General features: G+C 36.6%; 1 protein-coding gene across 6 annotated transcripts in view; it reads right to left on the reverse strand.

Annotated features, from left to right (window-relative positions):
• Positions 1-19,086, reverse strand: part of NIPBL (NIPBL, cohesin loading factor) — a 154,887-nt gene that overhangs the window by 43,228 nt on the left and 92,573 nt on the right. For 4 of the 6 annotated variants that reach the window (XM_027878714.1, XM_027878715.1, XM_027878717.1 and 1 more), the window contains one exon: positions 10,865-12,391. The exons of 1 other annotated variant lie outside the window; for it this stretch is intronic. In XM_027878714.1, the coding sequence (XP_027734515.1) occupies positions 10,865-12,391 (1,527 nt within the window). Of the gene's footprint in view, positions 1-10,864; positions 12,392-14,610; positions 14,922-19,086 lie in introns of those variants that run through there. One more of the 6 variants, XM_027878718.1, reaches the window with a different exon arrangement.

The following is a 19,086-nucleotide window of genomic DNA, read 5'->3' on the forward strand; positions in this document are numbered from 1 at the left end:
GGGAATCGAACCCGGGTCTTGGCGTTGACTACTGAAACAACAAAAAGCCCCCCAGAAGTTACCATCATAATAAAATCTTTATTATGTCTCACTTTACAGTCTCACAGTAAAGAAGAGCATGCTAACAAACTTCACATTATTGAAACTAAAGGGAAGTCACAGAATGGTTGTTAAGATCAATTCATCTCAAAGAACTGCATATGTGAACAGCCACTTCTACACTGCTTATCCAAACATCTGCAGTGCTGTCCACAACTTACATACACTCTGCTTGCTGGAGAACAAGTTCTTGGTTTTGCTTCATTGCCATTATAAAAAAGTTCCTTAGAGAAGACCTTCAGAGAATCATGGAGTCATAGAATATGGCGAGTTGGAAGGGACCCACAAGGATCATTGAGTCCAATTCCTGGCCCTGCAAAGGACACCTCAACAATCCCACCATGCGCCTGAGAGCGTTGTCCAAATGCTTCTTGAACTCTGTCAGGCTCGGTGCTGAGACCAATTCTCTGAGGAGCCTGATCCTGATATCCAACCTAAACCTCCCCTGACACAAGTTCAGGCCATTCCTCTGTGTTCTGTCACTGGCCACCACACAGAAGGGATCAACGCCTGCCCCTCTTCTTCCTCTCACAAGGAAATCATAGACTTGCAATGAGGTCTCCCCTCAGTCTCCTCTTCTCCAGGCTGAACAGACCAAGTGCCCTCAGTCACTCCTCATACAGCTTCCCCTCGAGACCATCCTTGTTGCCCTCCTTTGGACACTCTCTAAGCGTTTAATGTCATTTTTATATTGTGGTGCCCAAAACTACACACAGGACTTGAGGTGAGGTTGTCCCAGTGCAGAGCAGAGCGGGACAATTCCCTCCCTCAAACAGCTGCTGATGATGGGCCTGATACCCCCCAGTACACGGTTGGCCCTCCTGGCTGCCAGGGCACTGCTGACTCATGTTCAACTTGCCGTTGACCAGGACCCCCAGGCCCCTTTCCACAGCACTGCTCTCCAGCCTCTTATTCCCTAATCTATACACACAAGCAGGGTTGCTCCATTCCAGGAGCAGAATCTGGCACTTGCCCTTTTTAAAACTTCACATGGTTGGTGATTGCCCATCTCTGATTCTTTGAGATCTCCATGCAGGGCATCTCTGCTCTTGAGGGAGTCAACAGCTTCTCCTAATTTAGTGTTGCTGGCAAGACAATTCAAGAATCTTCATCTTCTACTGAATGTCCACTAATCCTCAAAATAAAGTGTTTTCTTACCAAGCAGTTCTTTACAAAATATAATAGAGTTAGAGATCAGCCAGAGAATCTAAGCTAAAAAGGAATTAGTCTGTAAGCCTCCTCCCATATTCTATTACAGTCTGTGAAGCTTTTCAAAGTGTTTTGCTTGTGTAGTAGAAAGACTTCTATAAATATCTAGAGGATGTAGTATTCCCCTTCTCCATAAAAGGCTTAAAACATTAATGGAAAAGCACAGTTTAGTATTGTTTTTTGTAGCTTCATGATAGCTTTAACTTTAGCTAATATTTATGCATATCTAATACTTAGAAGGATCACTTTGCCTTGAATTTGCAAGTCAAATAGCTCTTCCTGATGCAGGCAGATCATCCTTCAAGAGATGTTAAACATCAAAAAAAGGTAACATCCTTATGTACTTTTACTGGACCCATTCAATATGGACAGCACAAGTATTTTTTGAAAAAACAATTGGTGAGTTCATATTAGTTTCACGTTCTTGATATAAGAACTTCTAACAGGCAGCTATGGAAAAGGGGATGATGCCTGCTAGTGCTTAAAGCCAGAGAGGCTGTTCTTGTCATGAAATCAAAACTAACACCAATAAACTCTGCTATTTTCTTAATAATGATTTATCTTTGCTTTCCTAACTATGGAAAATAGTAGAGTATATGTCTCGGTACTATTTCCTATGAACTAACAAGCAATCAAGATTCAAATACATATAGAATTCTAAACTCTGGATTGCTAAGAGACAGTTAATACAGTGGAAACATAAATATTATAGTTCCTATTTCTTTGTAATAAGCAAAACTGCATTTAACGTGATTTCATATTTGTAATCTCTCTCTGTATATATAATACATCTTGTATTTTAAAATGCAATGTTTTCCAGCTACAAAGACATTATATGAAAACATATAAGGGTCTAAGAGGAAAACAGTGCCACCTGTTTGGGGTAAAGATATGAATATTTACTTCATGTTTCTCAGCGTTTAGAAACTGAAGTTTAACCACTCCTCATATTCTTGAACTTTTACATTAATGAACTGGCACACATCTTTAATTGAACATTCAAAATAAACTTCTAACTACTGCTGTTCAACTTTGCCCTTTTCTTGCTCCTTTTTAGTCACAGAAGACATTACTTGCTATGGGACTTTTTTTATTTTGCTGCTGACTAGTATATCTAGTCTTGCTCTAATTCCACAGAGGCCAAGATCACCTTCCTTATTTGATAAAAGATATTCCTCCTTTTCGTAATAAATGCTTACAGTCTAACTTTCCTGCCATGTTAGGCATATACTAAGGAGGGAAAGTAGTTTCCTTCTGGATTAGCTCAAACAACCTTCAAAGTCTATGCTACATGAAATAAAATACACTCTTACTCCATAATAAGAGTGCTGCCTTCTTATTGAATAGCCATGCCATAGTAACTACAACAGCACAGACTCACAGTTTAAATCTACTGCAAATACTCATGCAGATACAGTTGTATTTTAGATAAGGATTTGAAGGGAAAAAGGTGAAATGGAAGTACTTGCCTATGCTGTAAAGCTGTTTGGAAAATAAACACCTTTCCAAAATAGCTAAGTACTGTTACAGTACAGCAGTCAGGCACTGAAATGCAAACATCCATGTGACTGAAGTATAACCTGCTGGTTGAAGATGAAGATTTTTGGTTCTTTCTCAAGGGTGCAAATTTAATTATATCCTTTCCACCAGGTTCTCTCTTTAAATGCTCTAGTATGTTCTTTATATGGTGTATGGAGTCCTTGGTGATCAGACCCCATCAGCTTCACACTCCCCCAGACAATTTTGTGCCCTGAACAGTTTCAAGAACAGAAGGGGAAACACAGGGAAACCTCAATCATTTTCTCAGGGGAATTTACACTGTGAGGAAGGTACATCTGCTCATAAAACAAAAGTTCCCCTTTTATCTTAGCACCATATTATCAGCTGAAAAACACATTATCAAATTAGTACTGGTGAAAATAAATTGAGCATTTATGCCAATGGCTTTCCTTTTTCTTCCCCCCTTGAGTGCCATACACCTTATGGAAGGGTATACAGCTACCCCCTATAAACAGGATATAACCCTCTACTGAGTGCCTTACCCTCACTTTTTGACTACATCCATGAAGGGATAACTCCTGAGCTCACCTCACACACACTCATGCCAGAAAAGGGGTGGGAGACAGATGCCCTCACCACCACCCAAGGGGCTGCACCACGGGATTCTCTGCTGCAACGAATTTATTAGGATGGAGAAAAATACTGTCAGGAAGAAGTATGTCCCACATTCTACTGAACCTTCTTGAACATATCTCAAAATAACTTTCCCTCATCTGCCCCAATACTTGCACAAAGGAAAGGCTCCCAGCCTTAAACAAAAAAAGAGGGTTCGACTCCCTGCTTTAATCCCATCCTTAGCTCTGGCCTAGAATGGGACCCTGACAGGCTGTTCAGTGAAAAATCTGGACACAGCAATAGAATAATTCCGTGATACAACAGAGATCATCATTAACCACAGCTAAGCAGCATAGGTTAAAAATTAATTTTACAATAGTACAAAATACTCTCAGAAGAAAGAAGCATTTGAAGGAGTGAAAAGGTTTCCAAACAACCCTGAAAGATCCAGGCAGAAAGCAGGGAATATACCCAACACACACTCTCCCAAGATGCCAAGAGAACTCACGTTTACACCGGCATCGACAAAAGGACGCTAGAGCAGTCCAGTTTTGCAAGATGTTTTACAAAAAATAAAGCAGAACTTAGAAAAAAAGGAGCAAGATTGGCAATTAAAGTAAATGCTATGGTGCACAAACTTACTCACTTTTATGAATCAATGTCAGAGGGTTGCTTTTGGGTTTTGCTGACATTGCATTTAAGCATATGCATTGAAATTTAGGCCAACTCAATTTATTGTATTAAGTTGGGGAGTTTTGTACAGTTACAAAACACAGCATGCAATTTTCTGTTAATACTCTTCTATTACAACTCCTTCCAGTACTTGAAGGGAGCTTGTAAAACTAAAAAAAAAAAAAAAGAGAGAGGATGACGCTTTACATGGGCAGATACTGATAGGACAAGGGGTAATTGTTTTAAACCAAAAAAAGGGATTTAGGTTAGATGTTAGGATGAAGTTCTTTACTGTGACAGTGGTGAGGCACTGGAACAAGTTGCCCAGAAAAGCTGTGGCTGCCCCATCCCTGAAAGTGTTCAAGGCCTGTTAGGATGAGGCCCTGACAAACCTCTTCCTATGGAAGGTGTCCCTATCCATGGCAGGGGTTTGGAACAATATGATCTTTAGGGTCCTTTCCAACCTAAACCATTCTATGACTCCATGATGATTAATGTCTGGGATCTGAAATTTATGACTGAAGTATTTTCCCAGCCATGTATTTCAATCAATTTAAAAACTGAGTCATAAGCAAACTTAGCCTAAGAAAAGAGACCTCAGTTAAATAAAATCAGATTCCTCCTCAGACTTTTTCTTCTCATAAAAGAAAAAAGTTCTGTAAAAGGAATGTCTGATGTCTTAGTTTTAACTGTAAAATAATAATGGTAAAATTCCTCAGAAGTTAATGAAACAGTACATGTATTTAAGGAAAAGTTATTCAATGCAAACAACAGTTCACTAATTTGAAGAACAAAAAATGTTTAATCCTCTTTTTTCTGTTTGTTGGTAATGTTCCCATGGAGCAAAAATAAACTCCAAATTTCAAGAAAACAGGTAAAGTTTTCTTACACAAAGAGAGTCACCTAAAACAGCTGTCACAGAGCAAGAGAAAAGTTAATTTACCAGAAGCAAATGTGAGGCTCTCCTCTATTTGCATTTGGCCAAATTTATCCTTTGTTCAAAAGAAAATTCAACCCAAAAATTTCAAGCACATATCCCTGCACATTAGCCAAGATTAACAAGCACATTTAGATCCTTAGATACATGAACATGTCTGTGTTGGGTATTGTAATTGACATCAGACAAATTGCTGGCCCACATTTTAACATACTGTAATGCACTGTCACAAAAACTATTTATGTAAAATAGCCTTAGCTATTCCCAGAAGAAAGAGGAACCCAAATAAGTATCCATATCCATAAACCAAAGGCAGTTTCAGACTTTCAAGAGATTGTTCTGACAAATTACGTAATAAATGTGTATCCTTTATATGTGTCAAAGTAATTTTTCAGAAATGAACTAACTAAAAAATGCAGTCCTAAATCTCAAACAGACAAAGCACTCCTAAATCTGCAAACATCTGGAATCATATTTCACATTAATCAAAGTGCAATGAAATTAGTGGGTTTGGTCAGGCTTATTGGTGCCACTAAGAATGCAACGTGACACATTCAAAGTTCATTCTTACTATCCAGAGAAAACTTAAGAATAACTGTAGGAGTAAGAATCAAATTATTTACCTTAGTGGTAAAGTCTAAAGCAGGAAAAAATTAGGAAAGCAGCCACCAGGCAAAGCCTGGTGTTGACAATGTCACCTATATTACTGGTAACAGATCAACACAAGAAATTGCTCCAGTGTGTAATGGCTGAATTCCTGCTGTGTACCAATACCAGTTTATCCAACATCCACTTTGGAAAAACTAGCACGGAAAATGAAGACTCCAGAGTGTATGTACCGTGCCCATACAAATCCCAGCTTCTTTCTGGGATGGGATGGGATGAGATGGACACACCATACCTTAAAATTCCCTGCAAGTAGGAACAAACCACTCTCGTGAAAAGCATGCTAGTGAAATGAGATATTCCTAAATAAGTTATATACAGTTTAGCCTTGGCTTTTATCTAAACAATGCCTCTGATACTTTTCAAACTGTGAACCTTTTATTCAAGTAAGGAAAAACAAATAATCAGGGTTAAATGAACAAACAGTATATTAAAATGGATCCTTTGCAAACCCAACATATCTTGAAATACTTCTAATGGGAAACAGATCAGTCAGTTCCTCTTCTAGACTAGTTAAGATGTGAGGAGGTAGTCCCTAATATCTCAGAAAACAGAAAAAAACAAGAAGACTGTAGAATTCTTACAAAAGTCACAGCTGTTTTTCTACAATTACAATGTAATTTGAATTTGAAGAAGGTTTAAAGATTTGAGCTGAGAAGAATCATAATAAACATCCTGCTGTAGATACTGAAATGCATTATTTTTTCTTCTGAAACATAGGACATTTTTCTGTAGAACTTCAGAGAAAGTTATTGCCTGCTTGATCCACATGGTGGTGCATGCACATGCAAGATGGTCAGCAGGTATTACTCTGGCCTTGACACATGCAAATGCAATTGCTATTAGGAACTCCAAAAGAATGATTTCAAATTCAGAAAAAGAGTTCAGAAACTGAGTTCCAGTCTTTTCCTTCCCAATGGAAATATGTTTTTACACCAGTTAATTCCCTGCAGCCCCACTGATTTCAGTGTTTCTGTTTCAGCATTAAGAAACTGTTATTTTGGAAATGAATTTGAGTGAACCCTAAAATTCATTGTGTTAACATCCATAAGCCAATTTTGTCCTTATAAAAATCCTATGCATGGAGGATTTAAACAATCTTTAAAACTGATACTCCCTTTCTGCTCAGAGTTTTCGTCTGTCCCATAAAGTATTCTTAAGTAGTTCTGCTCTGCTAACTATAAATCCATGAAAGGCATCACAAGTTCACTCAAACAAGCCTACACAATCTTGATACAGCTTTTCATCCTGAAAGACTCTTGTAATTACTACTAGAAGACAGTCACCTAATTGATTGCTGTGTTTCACAAGTGAGACTATTTCCAGCTAGAACTCAAAGGTGGACCTTCATATTATACAAATGCTAAATTACAGTTACTATAGGTTCTGAAAAAGTTACTTGGAATTAAAACCAACGTACCAAACAACCCCCAAACCAACAAACCACATAGGCACAGAATACAGAAAAAATCCATAAGCATAATTTTAATGAGATGAAGACGATTAATCAATAAAATTTTTAGCTGATCCTGTAAAGAGTACGTATGAAGAGCACCTTTGAAGAAATGGCAAATCTTCACTCAAATTTCAGATCAGAGCAGTAAAGAACACAGTATATTTCAGAAGACTTGCAGTGAGCAACAAAATCCTACGTTTTCAGTTCTGTGTTGTACAGATAATGAAATCCCATAATAATCTACACAATGGAAGAGTAACATTCAGATCAGAATTTCTTTGTTTTTTTCTTAAAAAGCTGAACTCTTTTTTGAGGTAATACTGGAAGACTCAAAAGGTGCTTCTTTTGGAAAGACAATCCTTCAAACATATTATAAACCTGCTCAGACATCTCCTTACACAGACAGTTACAGTTTCTCTCATTACTCATATGTGTTCCACACTTTAACAAAGGAATATGTCTTGTTCAGAATGCAGTAACTGTGAAACTGTTACCAGCTCCCATCCCAACACAGCTGACCAGCACAGCTCTAAAAAGCAGCAGAGAAGGTATTCGCTGAAGCTCTGAAAAGAAAGGATAGCAAACATGACCTCCTCATTGCAGGCACAAACTCGAAGGGAAAAGTTTCATGGATCCCACAACAACACATATTTGCATTAAAACCAAGATAAAAGGCATTAACAGATGTTAAATCAGACGAAAAAATGTTCATTCTGACCTGGACAAAACAGGCCACAAGTCTTCACCATAAGACCCCTTAACAAAAACACTATGAAAAAAATTCCATAACTTTCCTCTGAGATAGAGTGAATCTTTCAGAAAAATGCTCAAAAGTCAGGACAAAGAGAGAAAAAGGTCACTTCTTCCTTTTAAATGACAAAAAGGATTGTGGGGTTGATTCGATATTAACATACTATGGCTATCCCTCCCATTTGTAACTTGACAAAACTTCAAACATCTCTATAAAATTTGGTGAGAATGCTACTTTGTCTTTTCGAAGTACAGTGCAAGGCTTATCCACATGTACAAATAAAGGTGTGATTTTCAAATCTAAAATTTACTGAAACAATGAAAAAGTTGTACAGACTTTCAGTTTGCAAAGAATTAATTGTAGCTTAAAACAAGTCAATTTTACTGAGTTTTATAATGAATGAGAATTAGTCCCTTAAGACAGAATGACTATCTAAATGGTGTTTTGAACTAGCTGAACAATCCTACTTTAAACTGGATTTCAGATAAATCACAGCAATGATGTTGTACATGACAAAGTCATGAGAAGACATTTTCTTGGGGAAGGGATGGATGAGAAAGCAAAAAAGAAAGGACAAGAAACACAAGGGAAGTGAAATAAGATAAAGTAAAATATACTAAGCTACATGGAATAAGAGGCATGTGAGAAGTGGAATAATGATGCTAAAAGGCAACACTAGAAAAGAATTGCTACAATCTAGTAAGTAATACAGGATGAACTAAAAGAAGGTTTATGAAAATTACATTTCCTAGTGTATTAAAAAGTTTATAAGTAAAAATGGCACTGACTAAAACTGTGAACACGATTTCTCTCAATCGAAGTAAGGATATTGTGGCAGTGGCATTAATATTTCTGTATCAGTCAGCTGTTGACAAATCGACTTTGGCTTATGAAGAGATACCTTTATAAATTATGTACCTTTTCAAAGACTGGAGTTCACCTGGTTATTTAGCATAACGTACCCTAGAAAGTGAGTTACCAGGAAGTTAAAATACAGAACTGAATATACACATGAAAAATCTGCAGTTCAAAGACACTTTCTCCAAAATCTGCCCTCTGAACACTCAGAAGTTGATTTGTAAGATAAAACCAGTTACAATATTACCCTTTCCATGAAATTTGTTTCTAGTGTCATTGTAAGAACCTTATTCTGAATACAATAGCAAAAAGACACATCAGATTCAAACAACTTTTCCCCTGGAAAATATGTCCTAAGTAATTTGACACTATGCAAGAAACAGATGACTTCAGAAAGCAAAAAAAATGCAGAAAAACATTGCAGAGAAGTTATAAACCTGACTTTAAATTTAATGCATTGGTTATGAGTGATAGCTGCTAGAATTAAGCAAAAATTCATTAAAACCTTTACACATCACTAAAACATTCTCTCTATATAACCACATATAATACAGACTACCAAAAAAAAGTAATTCAGAAACATTTCCGAAAGCAACTGATTTTCTGCACATAGAATTGTGTGAATTCAAAATCTATCCTACTGAGACTAGAGCTGAGTTCCATCAGAAAGTTTTTAGCATTCTCTATCAAGAACACAAAAAGGTTTCATCTGGAATCCTCTGATTAAACTGACAACAAAGATGTCATAATTTTATGACCAACTCCAGATCCCTATTATCAGAAATGGAAATTTTTCCTGTTTTGAACCTCAAAAAGGGACAGAGATAATATTTATATTTCCAGGATAAAGAGAAATCCCTAACAAGGAGGCTAATATTTTACAAATAAGTAATACATGTAATGAATTATTATTAAGTCTTTAAAAGTTAATATAAACAGATTAGTAGATAGAAAACAGGCATAGCACAATAAATGCATTATACAGACAACACCTCTGTATAGGTGTACATGAATTCGTTATAGATTCATAAAGATGATTTCTACATCATTTCTTACCAGATCAGCTATGTAAGAAAATGTTTTAATCTTGAATTCATGATATACCTGGAAATGCATTCATAAATCATCCTGAATTCAGCTTTAAATTTCTTATCTAGTATTTGGTTTGTCTATTTTGAGACATGACGACTCTACAAAAATAACTATATGAGAAATATAAATTCTTTAAATGTTAAAAATTTTAAAAAAGGAAACCTGACCAGTTAGCAACATTTATTTCACAATGTGATCTATTTCAGTCTGAAACCAAAGAAGTCAAAATTAAAGCACCAAGAAGAAAAGCGATCTTATTTTAATAAGTGTTAAATTTGCAGAAGAGACAATCAGCCAAATACCAAACCTACAAAGGACTCTGAATTATTTCCTGTCCATATTATTAATTTGAAAATGCCAGATAATTGTTTGGCTTTCTTCTTTCTGCATATAGTGGATCCTAGAGACAACGATGCCTGAACTCTCTTACACACAGAATGTTTTTGTAAGCTTACTCTCAATGGTCCCAAGTATAGAAACTCCTCAGTGAATTTGTATTTATAGGCAAATGGGACTTTGCAACTATGTTCTTATGGTGTCACATCAAAACATGCCTTGGAAAAACCCATTTCACTTCAAACAAAAAACATGAAAGAATCTTAGGGCTTGCATACAAAGTATTTCCCACCACTCCAGCTACACTGTTTAGTTAGAACAGTGCCAGTCCCCCATACAGACACACCTCAGCCAGTTAAAACTGAATATACAGCAGTTACATTTCAATGGATAAATTAGAAGGTTAAATTATTGCAGCTGAAATACAGCTTAAGACCATTTAGGTGTTGCCACATTAGGAACTTGCACTGAAGTAAACAAATCATTTCAGGTACATGTGTAGCAAGATTTCCAATAATGACAAGTCCTTAGATTAGTTTTACTAATCGCCATATAAGTAAGCATATAAACTAACTATTAAATGCTTGCATTTAATTTCTAGCAAGAGAAGTAGAAAATCTACAAGAACACAAGTGAAAAAGATATAATGCAATTCATATTAAAGAATTCTTACCTTTATTAGATTTGGATGACTTGTTCTTGTTAGGTTTAAAACAAGAGCCCCTTGATTTATCTTCTCTGTCCTTAATAAATTTCTGCACATCATCCAAAGAAAGCTTTTGAAGGACAACTACAGGCTTAGCTCCTTTATTTAGATCTTCAACTAGCCCAATCTTCTCTACTTTGTCCTTCTGTTCACCTCTAAATTCAGTTTTCCTTGACTCCTGAGTAACATTGCCATCTTTATCACGCTTGATTTTTGGAATGACAAAATGTTTCAATGCGCCGGATCTTCCCCCCAACAAATAACTGGGAAACTCTGCTTTATTGTCACCATGTGCTTTATTACTATCTACTTTACTCTTATTGCCATCTGTCCTTCGTTCATCCTTGCTGTTGGGTGACTTAAAACCAGGTTTATCAGGTCTTGATTTACTAGAATCTCCTTTACCTTCCTGTTTAATACGAGGGCTGTCAGGTCTTGATTTCTGATCCCCAGAAGAAAACCTTTCCCTTGATTCACCAGACTCATGTCTATACTTTCTTTCAAATTTCTCAGGTTTTGAACCATCAGATTTAATACCATGCTTAGAATCATGTTCATTTTTGTTTGAGGATCTCAAATATTCAGGCCTTCTAATCTTGGATGGATCTCCTCTGTATCTCTCTGAGTCCCCCCTGTCCTCAGATCTTTGTTTAAGGCTATCATGGTCACGCCTTGGTGTATCAGAAACTGAACGTCCGTCAGGCCTTTGTTTTGTTGGATCAGATCTACTTTCAGATTTTACCCTTGAAGGATCAGACTTCATATCTAGTTTGTGCCTAGATATTTCAATTTTCTTGTCTGACAATGGTTTATTGGAGTCCCTTCTATTATCATGTCTGTGTTTTGGTGTTTCCGGCCTCCCTTCACTCTTCTGTTTCGGTGTTTCAGGTCTGCCTTCACTCTTCTGTTTTGGTGTCTCTGGCCTCTGTCGAATCTCCTGTTTGCCATTATTTTGTTTTCCCTCATTTTGTTTCATCTCCATTTGTCTGCTCTCATTTTGTTTTGATTCTGTCTGTCTGTTCTCATTTTGTTTCACTTCCATTTGTCTGCTTTCATGTTTCACTTCTAACTGTTTGCTCTCGTTGTGTTTACTTTCCAACCGTCTGCTCTCATTTTGCTGAAATTCCATTTGTCTGTTTTCATTTTGCTGGATATCTGCCTTTTGACCTTCAAAATCTGACTTTTTCCTAAAAATTTCTGGATGGTTTTCGGGTTTAAATTTAAGAACTCCAACAGGGTCTTCTTGGGGAACAGACACAAACCCATCATTATACTGCTTAATTTCTTCAGGTTTTTTGATGGTGTCCAAATCCTGAGTTACTGTTGCCTGAGAGTCTGCTCTTCCTGCTTGCTGTAGATCAATACTAACCATCAAGGCAGGCCTTGCCCCATTTCCTGCAGAACCTGTCTCCTGAGAAGCTGCTCTGTTTCCTCCAGTAGCACCTCCAGCCTCTGGCGGTTTGTTTTCTTGTTTTCGCTTCTTCAGAGGCTTATCTGCAAGTTAAAAGAGAAAAAAAATCACAAATTACATGTAAAGACTGACAATGTTCAAGCAAGAATGTCTATTCCCCTCCACTCCCACCAATGAATCCTCCTCAGTATGTATACGCACACACACCAAAATCCACGGAATTTAAAAGCAAGAATGGGATTTCTCTAACTAATACATTTTAATATATATTCAGACTACCATTCATTGTCAGTCTACCACAGATGCCAATTAATCATTCAAAAACCTACCCTCAAAATATAGAAAATCAAAGACCTTGTGTAATTCCCAAGAGAACCACCTAATAAAACAGCTGCAATACATAAAGACCCGAAAAAAAACCCATAACAACCACCATTAAAAAAAAAAAAAAACAACAAACTATTCAATTACACTGAAGCAAAAGTTTGAAAAGACAAAGTTAGCATGCACCTCCACAACTACTTTTTCAGGAATACTACTATAACATTTTATCTTCTGCAGATTCAACCTGCTTCATCATATATGTACTAAGCAAGGATCTGCAGTGATAAAGACAAAGGCTTTCCCTTTGTTCAGTGCATCAGTTGGACTTCACACATATTTTAGCCAGGGAACACACAAACAATGAACAAAACTGATGAAGTAACTCCACCAGTCTACGCTTCTCTCTGAAGCAAAGCAGTATATCAAGGGTTGGAGTCTATAGCTGAGCACATACAAATTAGGTGGAGGGGCCACTACACACTGAAAAAGTTGAGTGTTTTCTCTTTGCAATCATAACGTTTTTCATAGATAAAGTAAAAAGTTCAGTGATAATTTTCTGTCAAAAGCCTGACTCTGCAATAAGCCTTTCAGTTTACACTAAAAAATCGTTAGGAGCAGAATACAGAAAAATAAAGTGAGCCAACAACACATGCTGTAATTTGGTAGAATTCACGGAAAGGAGAAGCACATGGAAGTATCCAAAAGGGGGTATTCTACTCAACCAACATGGAACTCTAAACTAAAATTAATTTCTGCCGCCAAAACTAAAAGCCTTACCTGCACAAAGGCTTATATTCTCATTTATCAACAATCAGTCTGTAATTTGTCCAAAAAAACTACTACTTCGGTAATCAGGGAATATTATTTTAAGGCTAAGGAATGATTAAACATAGACCTATTGTCAAAATGCCTAGACCACAAATACAACATATTTTGTGCCTAGATTTGTGGTGCCTTATCACCAGATGCAATGAGCCAGTTCTCTTTTTCAGAGCAGGAAAATGAATGACAAGGAGGACGTAATCAAGAAATAGGGAAATAAATGCCAATTAAAAAAACCCAGATACTCCACTGAAATTGTAAACCAGAATTACAACATATGAACTTCTAATTTCTCCTAAATTTTTAGAAGATTCTTACTTAGAATAATTCTAAGTAAGTTCCAGTGACATGAATAGGCTTTTTTCCCCATATTTTTCATCCTCAAATTTATTTGGATACCTCTAACTTCCTAGAACCTAAAAATTTTCTACAAGATTTGATGGCTGGAAGACAGTAAAGACAAATACAATAAAACTCCATGCAGAAACTCATCAACTGCAAATAAAGGACATAGTATAGTTCAAACAAAACCCGTAGGAATGACTGTCAACTTTATGATAGGCACTTGATGCAAAAAAAATTTGCCAAATCAAAGGTGCAGCTTTTTAGCATGGAGATTCTTGCTGCTTCTGTGCTACAGTTAATGTTGGATTTGTATGGGGAGTTACACAGATTTATTCCCCACACTACTAATTAAAACAAATGTACATACATCCACATGCATCATTACCTTATTTCTCAGTTAAGACTCTTTAAATTTTGAAACATAAATTGAGAAACTTGTGTTCCTAGGAGAAGGCTGGTCAGTTTTGTCATTGTCCAGAAAAGCCAGCCACACTGAAAAAGTCCTGTAAAGCTCTGACAGTGGATCTAACAGAGAGTCGTAAAGATATTACTGTTATTCATTATCTGTCCCCTTCCCTTAACTGAGGTTACCACCTGTAGCAGAAGGGAACATGCATTCATATTTTTAAGTGCACTTCCTGCCCAGTGCATCACCTTATGGCACCAGTGGAGGTGGTTTGCATTAACCTACCGGGCTGAATGAGTCAGTTCAGAGCGAGAAAATGTTCCCCTCTCTTATGCCTACTACAGGAGCAGATGGCCACGAGCTGAGATGCTTTAAACAGCCGTGGTTGGATCAACCAAAACTCACCTTTCAGAGCCCTCATGCTGAAGGCTTCAAAATTAAACAACCAAAACAATTCAAGTAGGACCAATTTTCTTGCTTGGACTTCTGTAAGTGACCAGGCTCAATATGCTGCTGTTCTTCATCATCCAAAATGTCAAATTGTAAGAACACACAAGTAGGTGATCACATCACAACTTGGCATATATATTCCCTCTAAATACACAGCTCTTCTGCTGCACCTTCTTCATTTCTCTTGACAACAGAATACTGGTGTTTTAGTAACTTGACATCTTATCTGAGAAGAAAGGGACACCTTCAAACCCTCATTTTCCTAGATGGCAAGGTGATGGCACACAGAGTTACAGATCACTCAGATTTCTTCTTATTTCCAGTGCACTTGAAGGTGAGCCTCAAAACTCGACTTGATCATTACTGTTTTGCCTCTATGAGAATTTTGGATCTAGGACAAAAAAGCTGTTCCAAGTATATGAAAATATCAGGTTGAAGTAAGGCATAAAAGGTAGGATGAATACATAGTAACACTATCTTCATCAAACATAATGAAAAAACTCCACTGAATGAGCACAAAAACTTTTTAAGTTGCCATGATAGCCAAAGAAATCTGGAAGCTGAAATGCACCATTGGGTTTCAAGGGCTTTATAAAATCTTGAACTCACTTTCAACTATATGAGAGTAAGAATCAGAGAGGTGACGAGAGAGTAATTAACCTCTGAAAACAGATGTCTTCATATCTTCTCTTTTACAGTCAAATATATGCAAGTTTGCATACATCTACTTTGTTAAGTCATGAGACCCAAGAGGAACAGATGACCTTTGGAACATCTACAATACCCACTGAAATATACTTTATATCCTTCAAGAAATCAGTATCCAAGCTTCATCCACTTCATTCCATAGACTGTAGAATTTCTTTTTATGATGGGGATCTAGGACTTTGCCAAAATATTAGACTAATCTCTTTCTTTCTAATCTTACAGACCTAGATTCAAAGCTTGCTACAGTTCCAAACATCTAGGCTCACAAGCTCTTGAGACCAATAACGTGTGATCTTTTTGCTTTGGTCTTTGTAACAGTTTTCATAATAAAAAGAATACATAGCAAGCCACAGAAGAGTTTTCTGTCTATATTAGAGATCAGGTGCGCACATTTGTTGTTTTCAGATTCTTTTCAAAACCATTATTCACTCCTCCACCTCTCTCTGAGGCTGTAGATACACTCAGAATGTATATATATTTTGTCCAATTCCTTTAACAAATTTGTGACAGTTCAGAGCATAGTCTGATCCCAGTTATTCGATGTAAATATGCTTCTGACTTGAGAAATTCACAATGATGTTCTCTTTACATGTTCACCAAAAGGTAGTACCTTGGAACTCATAAGCTACCTTATACTAAAAAATAGTAGAGACAGTCTATCAAATTAAATGATTCACTGTGGTACGAGAAACAAAACATTACAGGAACTACAAGCTTGACATAGCTAAAAAAAATTAGCTGGATTTCCAAATGGTTGTCTCCTACCTGTCCTCTTATGAACAGTATTCCCAGAGACAATTGTGGCCTTCATCTTTGGAAATATCTGCGTATTAAAACTGTGAGTACTTTCAGATTTAGAAATTAAATAAATACTATGGAACTTCTGTGCAAAAAAACATTGCACATGAATAGCCATAGATATCCCGATTTCTGCTGAAATAATGAGTCAATTATGGTTTGAAGAACATCCATTCTGAAAATAGACATGGTTGGAAGCTGAGGAAGTGTTAGAAGCAGTAGCTGGATGAGGGGAGCTGTAATAAAGAAATATCTCTATTCTTTCATTCAACCTGCCATCACTCCAAAGCAGCAGCCACAGTACCATTAGTGATGAAGTCTCCTGTTTTACTGCTTTCCTACAAACCTGATGACTGCCTTAAGTCCCAGACTAAACTCTTTCAAGAACTGAGTGTAACTGGATGATAGCCTAAAAACTTCTAGAACTGCTTGGCCTAGCAAACTGAAACAGGCTTTTTGTAAGTATCTGTGTAAAGGTAAGAAGTCTAAATAATAATGATCATGGTTGCCAGGCTTTAATAGAATGGTAACACTTCACTATACTAATACCATTCGACAGACTTCAGAACAGACATAACAGAAAAATTATCGCTTCCCCTTTTACAGTTTGCAAGGGATTCGGTTGCAGACTTCATATCTAGGATGGTTAAATGTAAACTTACTCCTCTTCATAGCCATACATAAGATTGATCCTCTAATGCTGAATTTTGGATGAATCCTTTTGATGGTAATTGAAAACACAACCTTTCTTTTCATGACACGTAACAATTAAAAATTTTACACCTCTAAAGCTCTAACACTCTTCAGAGATTACTGGGATATGCCTTCACTCATTTGAAATACCACTTATTTAATGATTTAAAAAAGTAATTCATACATTTAAACCAAATGTACCAGTCCTAAGAGGTTATGACATGTTGTCAAATCTATTTTTCAACAACCTCAGATACAAGTCAAACAGAGGCCCAATTACAACCTTATTTTATTTAAGCTAGAAATCAAGATTAGAAATTCTCAACAGGCAACACTCAGTTATCTATTCAAATAACAAACCTCTGTTTCCTGTCAACTGTTTTATTTTCTTAGCTATTTTTCACAGATCTCTTCAAAGTTCTGTAAGTGCCCTGTCCCTCTCACTAGTGTTGCTCTGTAAACCACAATAATCTAATCTGTGTACGAGAAAGGTTTAAAATCGCTTCAGTGCCACTGATGGATGACCTTCCCATAGAGTGAGGGCAAATATCCATTCTCTTCTACTCCTTCACAATACACACCACTAACAGCCATGAGAGTTTGCTCTCACCTGACTTCACCCCAAAGTCCTATTCCAATAAAAAAAGAATTGAACAACCAAAGAGAATCTTTCCATCACCAGAAAAGATTTCCACAGTACGAGCTACTCCCCTTGAAGGAGAGACCCAGCAAACACAGGTCAAAAATTTTATTCTCACTGTTTCCTCCCTCACAGAAGAAACCAAGAAAGTACAGTCATGAACGTGGTATAGGAAGCCTTATAGAACTGAACCTAATTTCAAAAATCTCTAAGGAAGAGTCCAGAGGGCTTCCAGCTGCTGCAGTTCAAGGGAATGGATTTGTGAGAATCTGAACAGGAACAAATGCTAATTTTTAGCAACCTGTTAAAAGACTTTATCAAACTTCTGGTCACTGTGAAAAAAGGAAAGCCCATCAGGAGGAATGTCTGAACTCATTCAGGACAAAACACAAAAAGGCTACAGGAGTCTCTAACGTGCCTTAGCGTGTAACAGACTTCATCAAAATGAAGATTCTGAAGTTTTGCTTGTTTCCTTAAGTACAGGAATAACACTGTCATCATATCAGAATGAAATATGATTTCATTAATTTTTCTACTTAAGGAAGTCTGATAACTCATTATTTCTCACTCAACTATAACAATACAAAGGAAATACTACAGTAGGAAATGACAAGAATTGAACTGCAGAAAAGTGTAATCAAATATCTACACCCATTCAGAGATTAGAAGCTGTAACTTAACCTCCTTGAATTTAATATTGCTTTTACAAACAATATGATTTTAATTTACTTATGAGATAGACTCTTCTGACATAAATGCTGGGTTTTATCCATCTGATTGCTTTCTGCAGAATTATAGTCCTGTGAACATAAAATATCTGAGCAAAAGCTAAAGTGCACTTACTTTGAACTAGAGAGTGCAGCACCTAATTTCACAAGAAAAATGCAACACACTAATATCAGACAATGAAAACTACTTATTTTAGGTATCACATTACCATATCCAATTAGTTTTTAATTCATTTGTCTAAACAGAAAAATTTAGAAATAAGCAATGACTTTGAAATTGTCATTCATTCATCCATTCCAGATGCTGATTTTGTTCTGACATCATACCTTGCACAAAATCAAGATACCAAAAATATCTTAAATTAACTAGACACAGTAACACTTATATTGCATGACAATGAAAAGAAGTCTGTGTCCTCTTAGGATGGTGCCAGGGAGAATTTGGAATATGAACTACAGAAATGCTGGGATTAAATTTTTAATAAGGTTTATTAATTACTCATGCCATTTCTTTATCAAGATTTAAATCCACTATAAAGAAATGGCTGTCCCAGAATACAAGTCATTACTGGCTAAGTCATATGGTAAATCCTGTCATCCATCTAACAGGTACAATCAAGTGTATATACAAGATGCAAGTTACTCTGAATTTTCCAGTATTAGTTTACACTACAGATTGGAGGGGGAGAAAAGATGAATTCTTGCTAACTGCTACGTTTTGGTTATTTTCTACACCTTCTTACAAAAGCAGGTTTCCGCACTACCCTATGTAAAGCACAGCCTGGGATAAATGGGGGAATTTTTATTTCCTGTTACAAATGAGCATATTTAAATGCTATTAAAATCACAGAATCACAGAATATT

This window comes from Empidonax traillii, unplaced genomic scaffold (genome assembly GCF_003031625.1).
Source record: "Empidonax traillii isolate 1590-97213 ecotype Southwest subspecies unplaced genomic scaffold, ASM303162v1 scaffold44:size1908036, whole genome shotgun sequence".
NCBI lineage: Eukaryota > Metazoa > Chordata > Aves > Passeriformes > Tyrannidae > Empidonax > Empidonax traillii.